Source organism: Oncorhynchus nerka, linkage group LG12 (genome assembly GCF_034236695.1).
Source record: "Oncorhynchus nerka isolate Pitt River linkage group LG12, Oner_Uvic_2.0, whole genome shotgun sequence".
Classification (NCBI taxonomy): Eukaryota; Metazoa; Chordata; class Actinopteri; order Salmoniformes; family Salmonidae; genus Oncorhynchus; species Oncorhynchus nerka.
In genome coordinates this window covers 84,210,867-84,227,460 of record NC_088407.1, presented here as the reverse complement: position 1 = coordinate 84,227,460, position 16,594 = coordinate 84,210,867, and the positions used below count along the sequence as shown (strand labels likewise).

At 48.9% G+C, this 16,594-nt stretch overlaps 1 protein-coding gene across 2 annotated transcripts in view; it reads right to left on the bottom strand.

Moving 5' to 3' along the window:
* Window positions 1-10,732: 10,732 nt before the first annotated feature.
* LOC115120437 (synaptosomal-associated protein 25-B-like) overlaps window positions 10,733-16,594 on the bottom strand; it is an 84,844-nt gene continuing 78,982 nt past the window's right edge. For both annotated transcript variants that reach the window (XM_065025878.1, XM_065025879.1), the window contains exons 6-8: window positions 11,965-12,084; window positions 11,707-11,851; window positions 10,733-11,546 (exon numbers count right to left, since the gene is read on the bottom strand). In XM_065025878.1, the coding sequence (XP_064881950.1) occupies window positions 11,484-11,546; window positions 11,707-11,851; window positions 11,965-12,084 (328 nt within the window). In that variant the 3' untranslated portion in view covers window positions 10,733-11,483. The remainder of the gene's footprint in view (window positions 11,547-11,706; window positions 11,852-11,964; window positions 12,085-16,594) is intronic.

Sequence of the window (16,594 nt, the reverse complement as noted above, 5' to 3'; positions counted from 1 at the left end):
GTCAAAGGCATTGGCCAGGTCGAGGAAGATGACATAGAGGTCTCTCTTGTCCTTCTTAGCTGTTTGGATCTGGTGCCAAATCATACTAGTATGTTCCAGACAACCAGAGAAACCAGGAATGCCTGCTTTCTGTACAGACGTATCAATGTACTTGTTCCTTTCCAGGTAAGTGGACAGCCTCTGTGCTATTATACTGAAAAAGATCTTCCCTTCAATGTTGAGAAGGGAGATTGGTCGGAATTGACTGATGTCTGTCGCATCCTTCTCTTTCGGGATTAGCACACCACCAGCCCTTCGCCATGCCTTTGGTATTATTTCCTTCTGCCACACTATCCTCATGAGCCTCCAAAGAAAGCGTAGAACATCCGGGGCGTTCTTGTAGAGCTTGTATGGTACTCCATTAGGCCCAGGAGCAGAGGCCGCTCATCGGACAACGTTTTGGAGGGTCAGTGTCCAGATTGAATTCTGGTGGTTGAATAGGTGGGATGTCATGTGGGATGATTATCTGCCTTTTCATGTCCTGGTGGACCTTTTCCAGGTGTTCTTCCAGTTCAGGCTTTGGAGTTTTTAGGATTTCGCACCTTTCCTTTGCGAAGAGGTCTTTGACAAACGTAACGTTTTTTTTTATAGAACCGTGTTCTTGAGTGTTCCTTCTTCCTACAAAGTTTTCTTAAGTTTTCCGCTCTTCGCAAGGTTGCCAGCCGACATATGATGTCTGCTTGGAGGAGCATGAGACCGTCTCTCTCTGCATCAGATGCCTTCTTCCACTGCTTTCTCAGCTGCCTTCTCGCTCTGACATGTATCTCGATCTCTTGCTGCCTCCTAGATTTGGCTGGCGCGGGCGGTGTCTTGCCACTTCTCCTTTTATTTACTCCAAAGTGCTCTTCTCCGTAGTGGTAGATAATGTCTCCCATCCTTTCAAGCTTTTTCTCTGCTGTTCCTACCTGTTCTTCCAAGATTTTTATCAGGTCATTGTTGATTGTTTCCCACTCTCTCTTTTCAACAGCTTTGGGCCACTTCACACTCGGTCTGTACCCTTTGATCTTTTCCTCTTTTAGAGGTCTCTGTGGTTGTGTGGGGTACTGATGCTCTGAGAACTGAGCGTCCCGTCGCTGTGCTTCATTCGACTGATTTGACTGGCTGCTTCGTAAGAAGTACTGGTCAACGCGAGGTCCCTGTCTCTGCTCTCCCAAGCACCTTTTCCTCCCTTGATGGATCCTTAACCCCCTTGCCGATGTTACTCTCTGGTCAGATGAGACTACAATTGTACTTTTTTGCCATCAAGGAAAATTTCTGGCACAAACCCAACATTCATCACCCTGAGAACACCATCTCCACACTGAAGCATAGTGTTGGCAGCATCATGCTGTGGGGATGTTTTTCATCAGCAGGGACTGGGAAACTGGTCAGAATTGAAGGAATGATGGATGGCGCTAAATACAGGGAAATTCTTGAGGGAAACCTGTTTCAATCTTTCAGAGATTGAGACTGGGTCGGAGGTTCACCTTCCTACATGACAATGACCCTAAGCATACTGCTAAAGCAACACTCGAGTGGTTTAAGGGGAAACATTTAAATGGCTTGGAATGGCCTAGTCAAAGCCCAGACCTCAATCCAATTGAGAAGCTGTGGTATGACTTAAAGATTGCTGTACACCAGTGGAACCCATCCAAATTGAAGGAGCTGGAGCAGTTTTGCCTTGAAGAATGGGCAAAAAATCCCAGTGGCTAGATGTGCCAAGCTTATAGAGACATACCCCAAGAGACTTGCAGCTGTAATTGCTGCAAAAGGTGGCTCTACAAATTATTAACTTTGGGGGGTAAATAGTTATACCTGCATCAAAAAAATAGGAAAAATGCAGAGGGGGGTGAATACTTTCGCAAGCCACTGTATTTCCTGAGCTTTCTTAGACACTTCAAAACCTGATTCCTTATCATTCATTTCTTTTTTTGCCATTTCTGAATGTGTTATTTAATGTGTTTCTATGGGCCATAGAGCTGTAGTAGTAAAGAGATATAGTAGTATAGAGATATAGTAGTAAAGAGATGTAGTAGTAAAGGTCTATAGTAGTAAAGAACTATAGTAGTTAAGGCCAAATTCAATATTTTCTCAAATAATTATTTAATAATCATTTTTTAATATCTAAAAGTGTCCTAAAATTCAAAATCAATTAGCTGAATGATCGATGGTATGACCTTAAAACAGTTCCTCCCAATGGCTTAGGCTTTGAGGTTTATAGCCTTCAAGCCAATCTGAAACAAGTATGTAACAATGCTGTGGTATAACTAAAGGTACAGGACATGTACAAATTCTCCTTGTATGCAGACTTTTCTGCGTTGATTTTGAGGTTGAAACCAATAGCAAATCAATGATTTAAGTTCATGGTAACACTGAAATAACTACCTCTTTCAGAGATGTGAATTCTGATCAAAAGCTACATTTGTCGTTGTTTGTCATTCCAATAGATGTTGTTGGTGCAAGTTATCATCTCAAGTTGTTATCTCATCTCCAAAAGCTTCCCTTGTTTGCAGGATGAAGAACCACACTCCCAATCATCCATCTCATACCAGAACTAGTAGTCTCTTCCTCTGCATCTAGGTGACCCCGTTGACCCCTCACCCTCACGATGACACATTTCTTTCGGAACATTCCTTCCTGGGTCTGTTAAAAGTGCTCCAGGGTGGAGGTTATGTAATGGTCAGCTAACCATGTCTGAAACATGTTGTGGCTAGTGGACTGGTCAGCTAACCCTGTCTGAAACATGTTGGTGCTAGTGGACTGGTCAGCTAACCCTGTACCAAACATGTTGGGGCTAGTGTACTGGTCTGCTAACCCTGTCTGAAACATGTTGGGGCTAGTGTACTGGTCTGCTAACCCTGTCTGAAATATGTTGGGGCTAGTGGACTGGTCTGCTAACCCTGTCTGAAACATGTTGGGGCTAGTGGACTGGTCAGCTAACCCTGTACCAAACATGTTGGGGCTAGTGGACTGGTCAGCTAACCCTGTACCAAACATGTTGGGGCTAGTGTACTGGTCAGCTAACCCTGTACCAAACATGTTGGGGCTAGTATACTGGTCAGCTAACCCTGTACCAAACATGTTGGGGCTAGTGGACTGGTCAGCTAACCCTGTACCAAACATGTTGGGGCTAGTGGACTGGTCAGCTAACCCTGTACCAAACATGTTGGGGCTAGTGTACTGGTCAGCTAACCCTGTACCAAACATGTTGGGGCTAGTGGACTGGTCAGCTAACCCTGTACCAAACATGTTGGGGCTAGTGGACTGGTCTGCTAACCCTGTCTGAAACATGTTGGGGCTAGTGGACTGGTCAGCTAACCCTGTACCAAACATGTTGGGGCTAGTGGACTGGTCAGCTAACCCTGTACCAAACATGTTGGGGCTAGTGTACTGGTCAGCTAACCCTGTACCAAACATGTTGGGGCTAGTATACTGGTCAGCTAACCCTGTACCAAACATGTTGGGGCTAGTGGACTGGTCAGCTAACCCTGTACCAAACATGTTGGGGCTAGTGTACTGGTCAGCTAACCCTGTACCAAACATGTTGGGGCTAGTGGACTGGTCAGCTAACCCTGTACCAAACATGTTGGGGGTTCCTTCCTTCCAATATTTGAGTCTAGGATTAAGGTCAATTATAATTAAGGTCAATTATAATGTCTGTTTTATTTGACTCCACTTTTAAATATCAGCTTCTCATCACATTCAGGGATGAGCTGTTTGTGTGTGTAAGCAAGAGAGGGGGAGTGTGTGTTCTTAGTGACAGCAAGCCCTAATCCACTTTAAGGCCAAGGACCAAAGTGGATATCCATTATTGTAATGTCAGTCCTCTCCTTCCTTTCATGTGGAGTGTTGCCTGTGTGTAGTATCAGTCTTTACCTTTTCCAGTCTAGTTTTTTTTATTTTTTATCTAACCTGGCATGAACAAATTCTGATTTACAATGACAGCCTACCTGGGAACAGCCTTGTTCAGTGGCAGAACGACAGATTTTTACCTTGTCAGCTACGGGGATGTGATCCTGCAACCTTCTGGTTAACGGCCCAACACTCTAACCACTAGGCTACCCGGTGCTCCAGGACACAACACTGAATACATTTGAAATAATAAAAAATAAAAAAATACATTTTTGTTCTACAGTTATGTTGTTTTTATTGGCATTTTGTCCCGTATTATTTTACAACGATGGTCACAATCTGGAAAGATATGTGTGAACAAAAAGAGTGGCACTATTGCAGAGTGGCAGGAAGCAGGGTATTCTCTCAGCATGGGAGTGTCCTACACACTGCTGGGCATGCTGTGTTACCTACAGATGTTACTTATAGAGTTTAGTCTTTAGTCTTATTCATAAGATGTTGAGTTCTATCTGCTGACGGACATGCATAACACACACGGGGCTACTGTACATCAATGGGAGTAAGACAGAGAGGTTGAGCCGGACAACCATGAATGGCTGCTACTGCATTGGAGCCCACCTGGGTTAAGGAATCAAAGACTGGTTGTTGTTGTTCTCTCCCTCTTTCACTTGCTTTCATCAATTCCCATGTCTTTCCAGCCCCTCCCACCTCCTCCCAGCCCCTCCCATCTCCTCCCAGCCCCTCCCACCTCCTCCCAGCCCCTCCCATCTCCTCCCAGCCCCTCCATCTTCTTCCAGCCCCTCCCATCTTCTTCCAGCCCCTCCCAACTCCTCCCAGCCCCTTCCAACTCCTCCCAGACCCTTCCAACTCCTCCCAGCCCCTTCCAACTCCTCCCAGCCCCTTCCATCTCCTCCCAGCCCCTTCCATCTCCTCCCAGCCCCTTCCATCTCCTCCCAGCCCCTTCCAACTCCTCCCAGCCCCTTCCAACTCCTCCCAGACCCTTCCAACTCCTCCCAGCCCCTTCCAACTCCTCCCAGCCCCTTCCATCTCCTCCCAGCCCCTTCCATCTCCTCCCAGCACCTTCCAACTCCCCCAGCCCCTTCCAACTCCCCCAGCCCCTTCCATCTCCTCCCAGCCCCTTCCAACTCCCCCAGCCCCTCCCATCTCCTCCCAGCCCCTCCATCTTCTTCCAGCCCCTCCCATCTCCTCCCAGCCCCTCCCACCTCCTCCCAGCCCCTCCCATCTCCTCCCAGCCCCTCCATCTTCTTCCAGCCCCTCCCATCTTCTTCCAGCCCCTCCCAACTCCTCCCAGCCCCTCCCAACTCCTCCCAGACCCTTCCAACTCCTCCCAGACCCTTCCAACTCCTCCCAGCCCCTTCCATCTCCTCCCAGCCCCTTCCATCTCCTCCCAGCCCCTTCCATCTCCCCATCTCCTCCCAGCCCCTTCCAACTCCTCCCAGACCCTTCCAACTCCTCCCAGACCCTTCCAACTCCTCCCAGCCCCTTCCAACTCCCCCAGCCCCTTCCAACTCCCCCAGCCCCTTCCATCTCCTCCCAGCCCCTTCCAACTCCCCCAGCCCCTTCCATCTCCCCCAGCCCCTTCCAACTCCTCCCAGCCCCTTCTATCTCCTCCCTCCCAGCCCCTTCTATCTCCTCCCTCCCAGCCCCTTCTATCTCCTCCCAGCCCCTTCTATCTCCTCCCAGCCCCTTCCAACTCCTCCCAGCCCCTTCCATCTCCTCCCAGCCCCTTCCAACTCCTCCCAGCCCCTTCCATCTCCTCCCAGCCCCTTCCAACTCCTCCCAGCCCCTCCCAGCTCATTCCATCTCCAGGCCTATCTGAGGGGGGGGACTGGCTGAAATAGAAGTGTACCACTGGTCATGTTCCCAGTACAGTTGCACATTATCCAAATGGCTATATTATTTTAAAATGGGAGAGTCTGGGAGGAAGTTGACAATGTTTTGTGAGAAGGGACTTGTAATGGTTAGTTTTTCTCCTTTAGCATTACAACAACAACAACAGAGCACCAGTGTCTGACATGGACATAACACTGACTTATTGAAGGAACCACATGTAGTGACGCAGTGTCCGGCTCATGTAAAGCAATAGTAGTCGTCGTATCAGAGTAATGATGTAAATACAGTTTATATAATACATATCTACTGTACATTAAAAAAAAAGAAACGGAAACAAGTGAGACAGAAACAGATCTTCACAAGTGACCTAAAGCCATCAAAGAAGCACTATGTACTTTAGGAGGAGAGAGAGTGGAGGGTAGAGGGACATCTTTAGGAGGACAGAGAGTGTGGAGGGTAGAGGGACATCTTTAGGAGGACAGAGAGAGTGGAGGGTAGAGGAACACCTTTAGGAGGACAGAGAGAGTGGAGGGTAGAGGGACACCTTTAGGAGGTTAGGAGGAGAGAGTGGGGGGTAGAGGAACACCTTTAGGAGGTTAGGAGGAGAGAGTGGAGGGTAGAGGGACATCTTTAGGAGGAGAGAGAGTGGAGGGTAGAGGGACAACTTTAGGAGGTTAGGAGGAGAGAGAGTGGAGGGTAGAGGGACAACTTTAGGAGGAGAGAGTGGAGGGTAGAGGAACATCTTTAGGAGGAGAGAGTGGAGGGTAGAGGAACACCTTTAGGAGGAGAGAGAGTGGAGGGTAGAGGAACATCTTTAGGAGGTTAGGAGAGAGTGGAGGGTAGAGGGACATCTTTAGGAGGAGAGAGTGGAGGGTAGAGGAACACCTTTAGGAGGAGAGAGAGTGGAGGGTAGAGGGACACCTTTAGGAGGAGAGAGAGTGGAGGGTAGAGGAACACCTTTAGGAGGAGAGAGAGTGGAGGGTAGAGGGACACCTTTAGGAGGAGAGAGTGGAGGGTAGAGGAACACCTTTAGGAGGAGAGAGAGTGGAGGGTAGAGGGACAACTTTAGGAGGAGAGAGAGTGGAGGGTAGAGGAACACCTTTAGGAGGTTAGGAGGAGAGAGTGGAGGGTAGAGGGACACCTTTAGGAGGAGAGAGAGTGGAGGGTAGAGGGACACTTTTAGGAGGACAGAGAGTGGAGGGTAGAGGGACACCTTTAGGAGGAGAGAGAGTGGAGGGTAGAGGAACACCTTTAGGAGGAGAGAGAGTGGAGGGTAGAGGAACACCTTTAGGAGGAGAGAGAGTGGAGGGTAGAGGAACACCTTTAGGAGGAGAGAGAGTGGAGGGTAGAGGAACACCTTTAGGAGGAGAGAGAGTGGAGGGTAGAGGGACAGCTTTAGGGGGAGAGAGAGTGGAGGGTAGAGGAACACCTTTAGGAGGTTAGGAGAGAGTGGATGGTAGAGGAACATCTTTAGGAGGTTAGGAGAGAGTGGAGGGTAGAGGAACACCTTTAGGAGGAGAGAGAGTGGAGGGTAGAGGGACAACTTTAGGAGGAAAGAGTGGAGGGTAGAGGGACCCCTTTAGGAGGAGAGAGAGTGGAGGGTAGAGGGACACCTTTAGGAGGAGAGAGAGTGGAGGGTAGAGGAACACCTTTAGGAGGAGAGAGTGGAGGGTAGAGGAACACCTTTAGGAGGAGAGAGAGAGTGGAGGGTTGAGGAACACCTTTAGGAGGAGAGAGTGGAGGGTAGAGGAACACCTTTAGGAGGAGAGAGAGTGGAGGGTAGAGGGACAACTTTAGGAGGAGAGAGTGTGGAGGGTAGAGGAACACCTTTAGGAGGAGAGAGAGTGGAGGGTAGAGGGACAACTTTAGTAGGAGAGAGAGTGGAGGGTAGAGGAACACCTTTAGGAGGAGAGAGAGAGTGGAGGGTAGAGGGACACCTTTAGGAGGAGAGAGAGTGGAGGGTAGAGGGACACCTTTAGGAGGAGAGAGTGGAGGGTAGAGGGACACCTTTAGGAGGAGAGAGTGGAGGGTAGAGGAACACCTTTAGGAGGAGAGAGAGAGTGGAGGGTAGAGGAACACCTTTAGGAGGAGAGAGAGTGGAGGGTAGAGGGACATCTTTAGGAGGTTAGGAGAGAGTGGAGGGTAGAGGGACATCTTTAGGAGGTTAGGAGAGAGTGGAGGGTAGTGGGACAACTTTAGGAGGAGAGAGAGTGGAGGGTAGAGGAAAACCTTTAGGAGGAGAGAGAGTGGAGGGTAGAGGAACACCTTTAGGAGGAGAGAGAGTGGAGGGTAGAGGGACACCTTTAGGAGGAGAGAGTGGAGGGTAGAGGGACAACTTTAGGAGGACATAGAGAGTGGAGGGTAGTGGGACACCTATAGGAGGAGAGAGTGGAGGGTAGAGGGACACCTTTAGGAGGAGAGAGAGTGGAGGGTAGAGGGACAACTTTAGGAGGAGAGAGAGTGAAGGGTAGAGGGACAACTTTAGGAGGACAGAGAGAGTGGAGGGTAGTGGGACACCTATAGGAGGAGAGAGTGGAGGGTAGAGGAACAACTTTAGGAGGTTAGGAGGAGAGAGAGTGGAGGGACATGTTTAGGAGGTTAGGAGAGAGTGGAGGGTAGAGGAACACCTTTAGGAGGAGAGAGTGGAGGGTAGAGGGACATCTTTAGGAGGTTAGGAGAGAGTGGAGGGTAGAGGGACACCTTTAGGAGGTTAGGAGAGAGTGGAGGGTAGAGGGACACCTTTAGGAGGAGAGAGAGTGGAGGGTAGAGGGACAACTTTAGGAGGAGAGAGAGTGAAGGGTAGAGGGACAACTTTAGGAGGACAGAGAGAGTGGAGGGTAGTGGGACACCTATAGGAGGAGAGAGAGTGGAGGGTAGAGGAACAACTTTAGGAGGTTAGGAGGAGAGAGAGTGGAGGGTAGAGGGACAACTTTAGGAGGAGAGAGAGTGGAGGGTAGAGGAACATCTTTAGGAGGAGAGAGTGGAGGGTAGAGGGACATCTTTAGGAGGTTAGGAGGAGAGAGTGGAGGGTAGAAGGACAACTTTAGGAGGTTATGAGAGAGTGGAGGGTAGAGGAACACCTTTAGGAGGAGAGAGTGGAGGGTAGAGGGACAACTTTAGGAGGACAGAGAGAGTGGAGGGTAGTGGGACACCTATAGGAGGAGAGAGTGGAGGGTAGAGGGACACCTTTAGGAGGAGAGAGAGTGGAGGGTAGAGGGACAACTTTAGGAGGAGAGAGAGTGAAGGGTAGAGGGACAACTTTAGGAGGACAGAGAGAGTGGAGGGTAGTGGGACACCTATAGGAGGAGAGAGTGGAGGGTAGAGGAACAACTTTAGGAGGTTAGGAGGAGAGAGAGTGGAGGGTAGAGGGACATCTTTAGGAGGTTAGGAGAGAGTGGAGGGTAGAGGAACACCTTTAGGAGGAGAGAGTGGAGGGTAGAGGGACATCTTTAGGAGGTTAGGAGAGAGTGGAGTGTAGAGGGACACCTTTAGGAGGTTAGGAGAGAGTGGAGGGTAGAGGGACACCTTTAGGAGGAGAGAGAGTGAAGGGTAGAGGGACAACTTTAGGAGGACAGAGAGAGTGGAGGGTAGTGGGACACCTATAGGAGGAGAGAGTGGAGGGTAGAGGGACAACTTTAGGAGGTTAGGAGGAGAGAGAGTGGAGGGTAGAGGGACAACTTTAGGAGGAGAGAGAGTGGAGGGTAGAGGAACATCTTTAGGAGGAGAGAGTGGAGGGTAGAGGGACATCTTTAGGAGGTTAGGAGGAGAGAGTGGAGGGTAGAGGGACAACTTTAGGAGGTTATGAGAGAGTGGAGGGTAGAGGAACACCTTTAGGAGGAGAGAGTGGAGGGTAGAGGGACATCTTTAGGAGGTTAGGAGGAGAGAGTGGAGGGTAGAGGGACATCTTTAGGAGGTTAGGAGAGAGTGGAGGGTAGAGGGACACCTTTAGGAGGTTAGGAGAGAGTGGAGGGTAGAGGGACACCTTTAGGAGGAGAGAGAGTGGAGGGTAGAGGGACAACTTTAGGAGGAGAGAGAGTGAAGGGTAGAGGGACAACTTTAGGAGGACAGAGAGAGTGGAGGGTAGTGGGACACCTATAGGAGGAGAGAGTGGAGGGTAGAGGGTAGAGGAACAACTTTAGGAGGTTAGGAGGAGCGAGAGTGGAGGGTAGAGGGACAACTTTAGGAGGAGAGAGAGTGGAGGGTAGAGGAACATCTTTAGGAGGAGAGAGTGGAGGGTAGAGGGACATCTTTAGGAGGTTAGGAGGAGAGAGTGGAGGGTAGAGGAACACCTTTAGGAGGAGAGAGTGGAGGGTAGAGGGACATCTTTAGGAGGTTAGGAGAGAGTGGAGGGTAGAGGGACACCTTTAGGAGGTTAGGAGAGAGTGGAGGGTAGAGGGACACCTTTAGGAGGAGAGAGAGTGGAGGGTAGAGGGACATCTTTAGGAGGTTAGGAGAGAGTGGAGGGTAGAGGGACATCTTTAGGAGGTTAGGAGAAAGTGGAGGGTAGTGGGACATCTTTAGGAGGTTAGGAGAAAGTGGAGGGTAGAGGAAAACCTTTAGGAGGAGAGAGAGTGGAGGGTAGAGGAAAACCTTTAGGAGGAGAGAGAGTGGAGGGTAGAGGAACACCTTTAGGAGGAGAGAGAGTGGAGGGTAGAGGGACAACTTTAGGAGGAGAGAGAGTGAAGGGTAGAGGGACAACTTTAGGAGGAGAGAGAGTGAAGGGTAGAGGGACAACTTTAGGAGGACAGAGAGAGTGGAGGGTAGTGGGACACCTATAGGAGGAGAGAGTGGAGGGTAGAGGGACACCTTTAGGAGGAGAGAGAGTGGAGGGTAGAGGGACAACTTTAGGAGGAGAGAGAGTGAAGGGTAGAGGGACAACTTTAGGAGGACAGAGAGAGTGGAGGGTAGTGGGACACCTATAGGAGGAGAGAGTGGAGGGTAGAGGAACAACTTTAGGAGGTTAGGAGGAGAGAGTGGAGGGTAGAGGGACAACTTTAGGAGGTTAGGAGGAGAGAGAGTGGAGGGTAGAGGGACAACTTTAGGAGGAGAGAGAGTGGAGGGTAGAGGAACACCTTTAGGAGGAGAGAGAGTGGAGGGTAGAGGGACAACTTTAGGAGGTTAGGAGGAGAGAGTGGAGGGTAGAGGGACAACTTTTTTTAATAAAAGCCAAAGACCGATGACACAGAACAACATTTAGAACAGGAAGAAGAGGAGAGGGGCAGTATGATATGTGCATGTGTGCAAACCTACTGAGTAATGCTACATTCATTACCAAGTGAGAAGCTGGCAATTACTATTTGTGAAGTTGTAAATACTAGTTGGTTCACATGCTTTGGCCACGTTGAGAAATGCAGATTGGCTAATTGCCAACAAGCTGAGTCAACCATAAACTAAAAGTACAGCCATCATGCTTGCAAACTGTTCAAAAATCATATTAATATATGTATTTTTTATAAATAATGTTTCTTGTTACATTTAACTGCCGAAAATGCTGTTATAGAGGCAATTTCCTTAGTAGGTGACCTCAAGAGGTCACCATGTGGGAGCTCAGGGATGATAGACGTGTTTCCCACTAGTAATTACCAGTTGGAGGGGCGTTCAAGTGGATTTTTTTCCAGTCGTATGTGGTAAATACCACCTTCCCGCTTGGTTATGAACGCAGCAAAAGTCCCATGATAAAAGCATGTTCGCACCACCCCATGACATGCTTGAGAGGGGTGCAGGGGTGACGGGGGGTTTAAAGCACTTGTCGCTGCAGCTTAGCCTAACATCTTCGTGGCGCGCTGGTTGGCTTCATCAATCCTGGTCTTGTTGGAATCAGCCTGAGGAGAGAGAGAGAGAGAGAATTGTGATGATAAATCATTCAAGCAATCAAATACCAATGGATAAATCTTTGGATTGTCAAACTCAAGGATGGGCTGCCAATCGCTAACGCTGAAGATGTATGGAACGATTTGTCATCGTCAACGTAATGGACAGTACCTTGTCCATGATCCTGTCGATCTGCCGGTTCTGGGTGTCGATCTCGTTGCCCATGTCCAGGGCCATGTGACGCAGGTTCCCGATGATACCGCCCACCTGCTCCAGGTTCTCATCCATCTCATTCTCCCGGGCATCGTCTGTTACCCTGGAAACACACATCGTATTCCATGAAACTAACGGTAGCTTTGGAGTGGCAGAGGGAGTCCACACACACACACATGCACACACACACTCTTACTAATACAGGAACACACTCACCTGCGGATGAAGCCCCCACTGATTGCCATCTGTTCACGTTCGTCCACCACACGAGCCCCTGGCTGACTGTTCACTACTCCATCCTGGTTGGCCCCCCACGCCTGGCCCCCACCCTTTATCCTGCAGGGACACGTACCAGTCAGGGTCTGTGTAGGTGAGTAAGTGTGTGTGCTTGTGTGCATGTAAACTGTAATTTGATGTAATATAAATATGACAAAGCCATGCATAGTGACAGCAAGGCAGCCCACCAACACAGCATACCAATGATATCTTAGGCAGCATGCCAACACAGCATACCAATGATATCTTAGGCAGCATGCCAACACAGCATACCAATGATATCTTAGGCAGCATGCCAACACAGCATACCAATGATATCTCAGGCAGTATGCCAACACAGCATACCAATGATATCTCAGGCAGCATGCCAACACAGCATACCAATGATATCTCAGGCAGCATGCCAACACAGCATACCAATGATATCTTAGGCAGCCCACCAACACAGCATACCAATGATATCTAAGGCAGCCCACCAACACAGCATACCAATGATATCTAAGGCAGCCCACCAACACAGCATACCAATGATATCTAAGGCAGCCCACCAACACAGCATACCATTGATATCTTCAGGACATATATATGTTATATATGTTAGGTCTATCAATGAATAACGTATCTGAGTAGGCCTACTGATCAATTGAATTCTAGTGTATTTACTGTGTCTGTGGTTGATAGAAAGGGGTCCTTTATAGACTTGTAGATAGAGGAGACATAAACCCTCCCACCAACACAGACACATTAAACACACAGAACACAGAGCAGAAGACAACACAGACATACAGACAGACATACAGACAGACAGACAGACAGACAGGGAGACAGACACACGGGGAGACAGACAGGAGGAGAGACAGGAAGACAGACAAGGAGACAGAAGGAGAGACAGGGAGACAGGAGGAGAGACAGGGAGACGGGTCGGAGAGACAGGGAGACAGGAGGAGAGACAGGGAGACGGGAGGAGAGACAGGGAGACGGGAGGAGAGACAGGGAGACGGGAGGAGAGACAGGGAAACGGGAGGAGAGACAGGGAGAAGGGAGGAGAGACAGGGAGAAGGGAGGAGAGACAGGGAGACGGGAGGAGAGACAGGGAGACGGGAGGAGAGACAGGGAGACGGGAGGAGAGACAGGGAGACGGGAGGAGAGACAGGGAGACGGGAGGAGAGACAGGGAAACGGGAGGAGAGACAGGGAGACGGGAGGAGAGACAGGGAGACAGGAGGAGAGACAGGGAAACGGGAGGAGAGACAGGGAAACGGGGAGACAGGAAGACAGACGAGGAGACAGGAAGACAAACGGGGAGACAGGAAGACAGACAAGGAGACAGGAAGACAAACGGGGAGACAGGAAGACAGACAAGGAGACAGGAAGACAGACGGGGAGACAGGAAGACAGACGAGGAGACAGGAAGACAGACGAGGAGACAGGAAGAGAGACGGGGAGACAGGAAGACAAACGGGGAGACAGGAAGACAGACGGGGAGACAGGAAGACAGACGGGGAGACAGGAAGACAGACGAGGAGACAGGAAGACAGACAGGGAGACAGGAAGACAGACGGGGAGACGGGAAGACAGACGGGGAGACGGGAAGACAGACGGGGAGACGGGAAGACAGACGGGGAGACGGGAAGACAGACAGGGAGACAGGAAGACAGACGAGGAGACAGGAAGACAGACTGGGAGACGGGAAGACAGACGGGGAGACGGGAAGACAGACAGGAGACAGGAAGACAGACAGGGAGACGCATCATATCCACACCCTCTGGTTACTGGAGGAAATCAGTTTAGATCACAATCAGAAATAAACCAGAACCTGATAGTTAATGATACTGAATTACAGAACGACATGGAAATAGATAAATAAATACATATGATAAAAGTCAAGTTTATTTACACATTTTTTTCAGATGCGGGACACTAAAAAGTTAGGTCATGCCGTGCTGCTAGAAGAATCATTGCTGCAATATGTGTAACACGGTGCAAGTGATCATTTGTAAAAAATAAAAACATATTTAAAAAAAATATAGCTTTTTGGTGCCCGCAACTCTAAGTAAAGGAAAATAAATAGACAACTCTAATGAACATAATGATATGGACATTATGTTATAGACACAGAAAAGGTTTTGCCTCAGAACATGACTCAGGGGCCATAGTTTGGATTTGCAGTGGCTCCTTAGGTACTATCCATTCACACCCCATAACCACACCACACACGTGCAAACATGTGCACATAATGTACACACACACACCTGTTTTGTACAATATAGAGAAAGAAAAACATTCTAGGAAGTGAAGTTCGGTTTAAAATCACTTGGACTTTATAGACATTTTTGATTGTCGCTCACCACAGCAGTTAAATGTGCATAAAACAATAGCTATGAAATATAAACTATTCCTATGATGTTAAATTGTCTTGAGAAGAGGTACACTATATATACAAAAGTATGTGGACACTCCTTCAACTTAGTGGATTCGGCTACCTCAGCCACACCCATTCTGACAGGTGTATAAATTCGAGCACACAGCCATGCAATCTCCAGAGACAAACGTCTGGAATAAAATGGCCTTACTGCAGAGCTCAGTGACTTTCAACGTGGCACCATCATAGGATGCCACCTTTCCAACAAGTCAGTTTGTCAAATTTCTGCCCTGCTAGAACTTCTCCGATCAACTATAAGTGCTGTTATAGTGAAGTGGAAACGTCAAGGAGCATCAACGGCTGAGCCGCGAAGTGGTAGGCCACACAAGCTCACAGAACGAAACCGCCGAGTGCTGAAGCGTGTAGCTTGTAAAAATCGTCTGTCCTCAGTTGCAACACACTCTACCGAGTTCCAAACGGACCTCTGGAAGCAACGTCAGCATGTTCGTCGGGAGCTTCATGAAATGCGTTTCCATGGCCGAGCAGCTGCACACAAGCCTAAGATCCCCATGCGCTATACCAGGTGTCGGCTGGAGTGGTGTAAAGCTCGCTGCCATTGGACCCTGGAGCAGTAGAAACACGTTCTCTGGAGTGATGAATCACGCTTCACCATCTGGCAGTCCAACAGATTAATCTGGGTTTGGCGGATGCCAGGAGAACGCTAAATGGTCTGGGGCTGTTTCAGGGAAAGCCCCTTAGTTTCAGGGAAGGGAAATCTTAACTCTACAGCATACAATTACTTTCTAGACCATTCTGGGCTTCCAACTTTGTGGCAACAGTTTGGGGAAGGCCTTTTCCCATTTCAGCATAAAGCGAGGTCCATACAGAAATGGTTTGTCACCTGCAAAGTGGCGCAGCTGTCTAAGGAACCGCATCGCAGTGCTATAGAGGCGTCACTACAGATCTGGGTTCGATCCCGGGCTGTGTTGCAGGCGGCCGTGACCGGTAGGCCCATGAGGCGGCGCACAATTGGCCCAAGGTCATCCGGGTTAGGGGAGGCTTTGTCCGGCTGTGATGTCCTTGACAATGTCCTTGTCTCATTTCTCTCTAGCGACTCCTTGTGGTGGGCCTGGGCGCATGGAGGCTGACTTCAGTCGCCAGCTGGACAGTGTTTCCTCTGACACATCGGTGTGGCTGGCTTCCAGGTTAAGCAAGCAGTGTGCCAAGAAGCAGTCCAGCTTGGCGAAGTCGTATTTCGGAGGAGGCACGGCTCTCAACCTTCGCCTCTCCCTAGTCCGTACGGGAGTTGCAGCGATGGGACAAGACTGTATCTACCAATTGGATATCACGAAATTGGGGAGAAAAAGGGGTAAGTAAGTACCCTAAAATTTAAAAAAGTACAAAAAATTGTTTGTTGAGATCGATGTGGAAGAACTTGACAGAGCTCTGACATCAACCCCTTCGAACACCTTTGGGATGAATTAGAATGCAGACTGTGAGCCAGGCCTAATCACCCAACATCAGTTCAGCCACTTATGCTTGTGGCTGAACGGAAGCAAGTCCTCGCAGAAATGTTCCATCATCTAGTGGAAAGCCTTCCCAGAAGAGTGGAAGCTGTTATAGCAGCAAAGGGGGGACCAACTCCATATTAGTGCCCATGATTTTGGAATGAGAATGTTCGAGGAGCAGGTGTCCACATACTTTTGGCCATGTAGTGTATGTGACTTCTAAATACTAATCAAATTTCACACAACATTGTGACCATAAAACTGAACTTCCTGAAATGCTTCAGTTCCTCCTGTTTCAACACACATGAACCATACACAACAACATACCGTAGGTCCTAGGTCTATCATTTCAGGACCCGAATTCTGACTTGAGATTTGAACACTTAACTTGAGCTTTAGAACGCATATGTTCAAAGTAAAGTTCAAAGTTAGATGCGTAAATCTCAAAACAAACACAAGACCATTAGCTTCCCACTAAGCAGTTTGTTTCAATACCTCATCGAATGTAAACGATCGTCATCGTTCTTCTGGTAGGAATGAGTCAAATTAGTGGTTTTTATCTATTGCTTTGTGTGTCACTGTCCAAGGTTTGTATGTGTCCACCAAACAGCATGTAACACTATATGGTGAATGCAACAGCGAGAAAAGCAAAAAAAAACTCTGTGTCTGTTGCTGTGTGTGTCTGTCATGTATACTGTGTC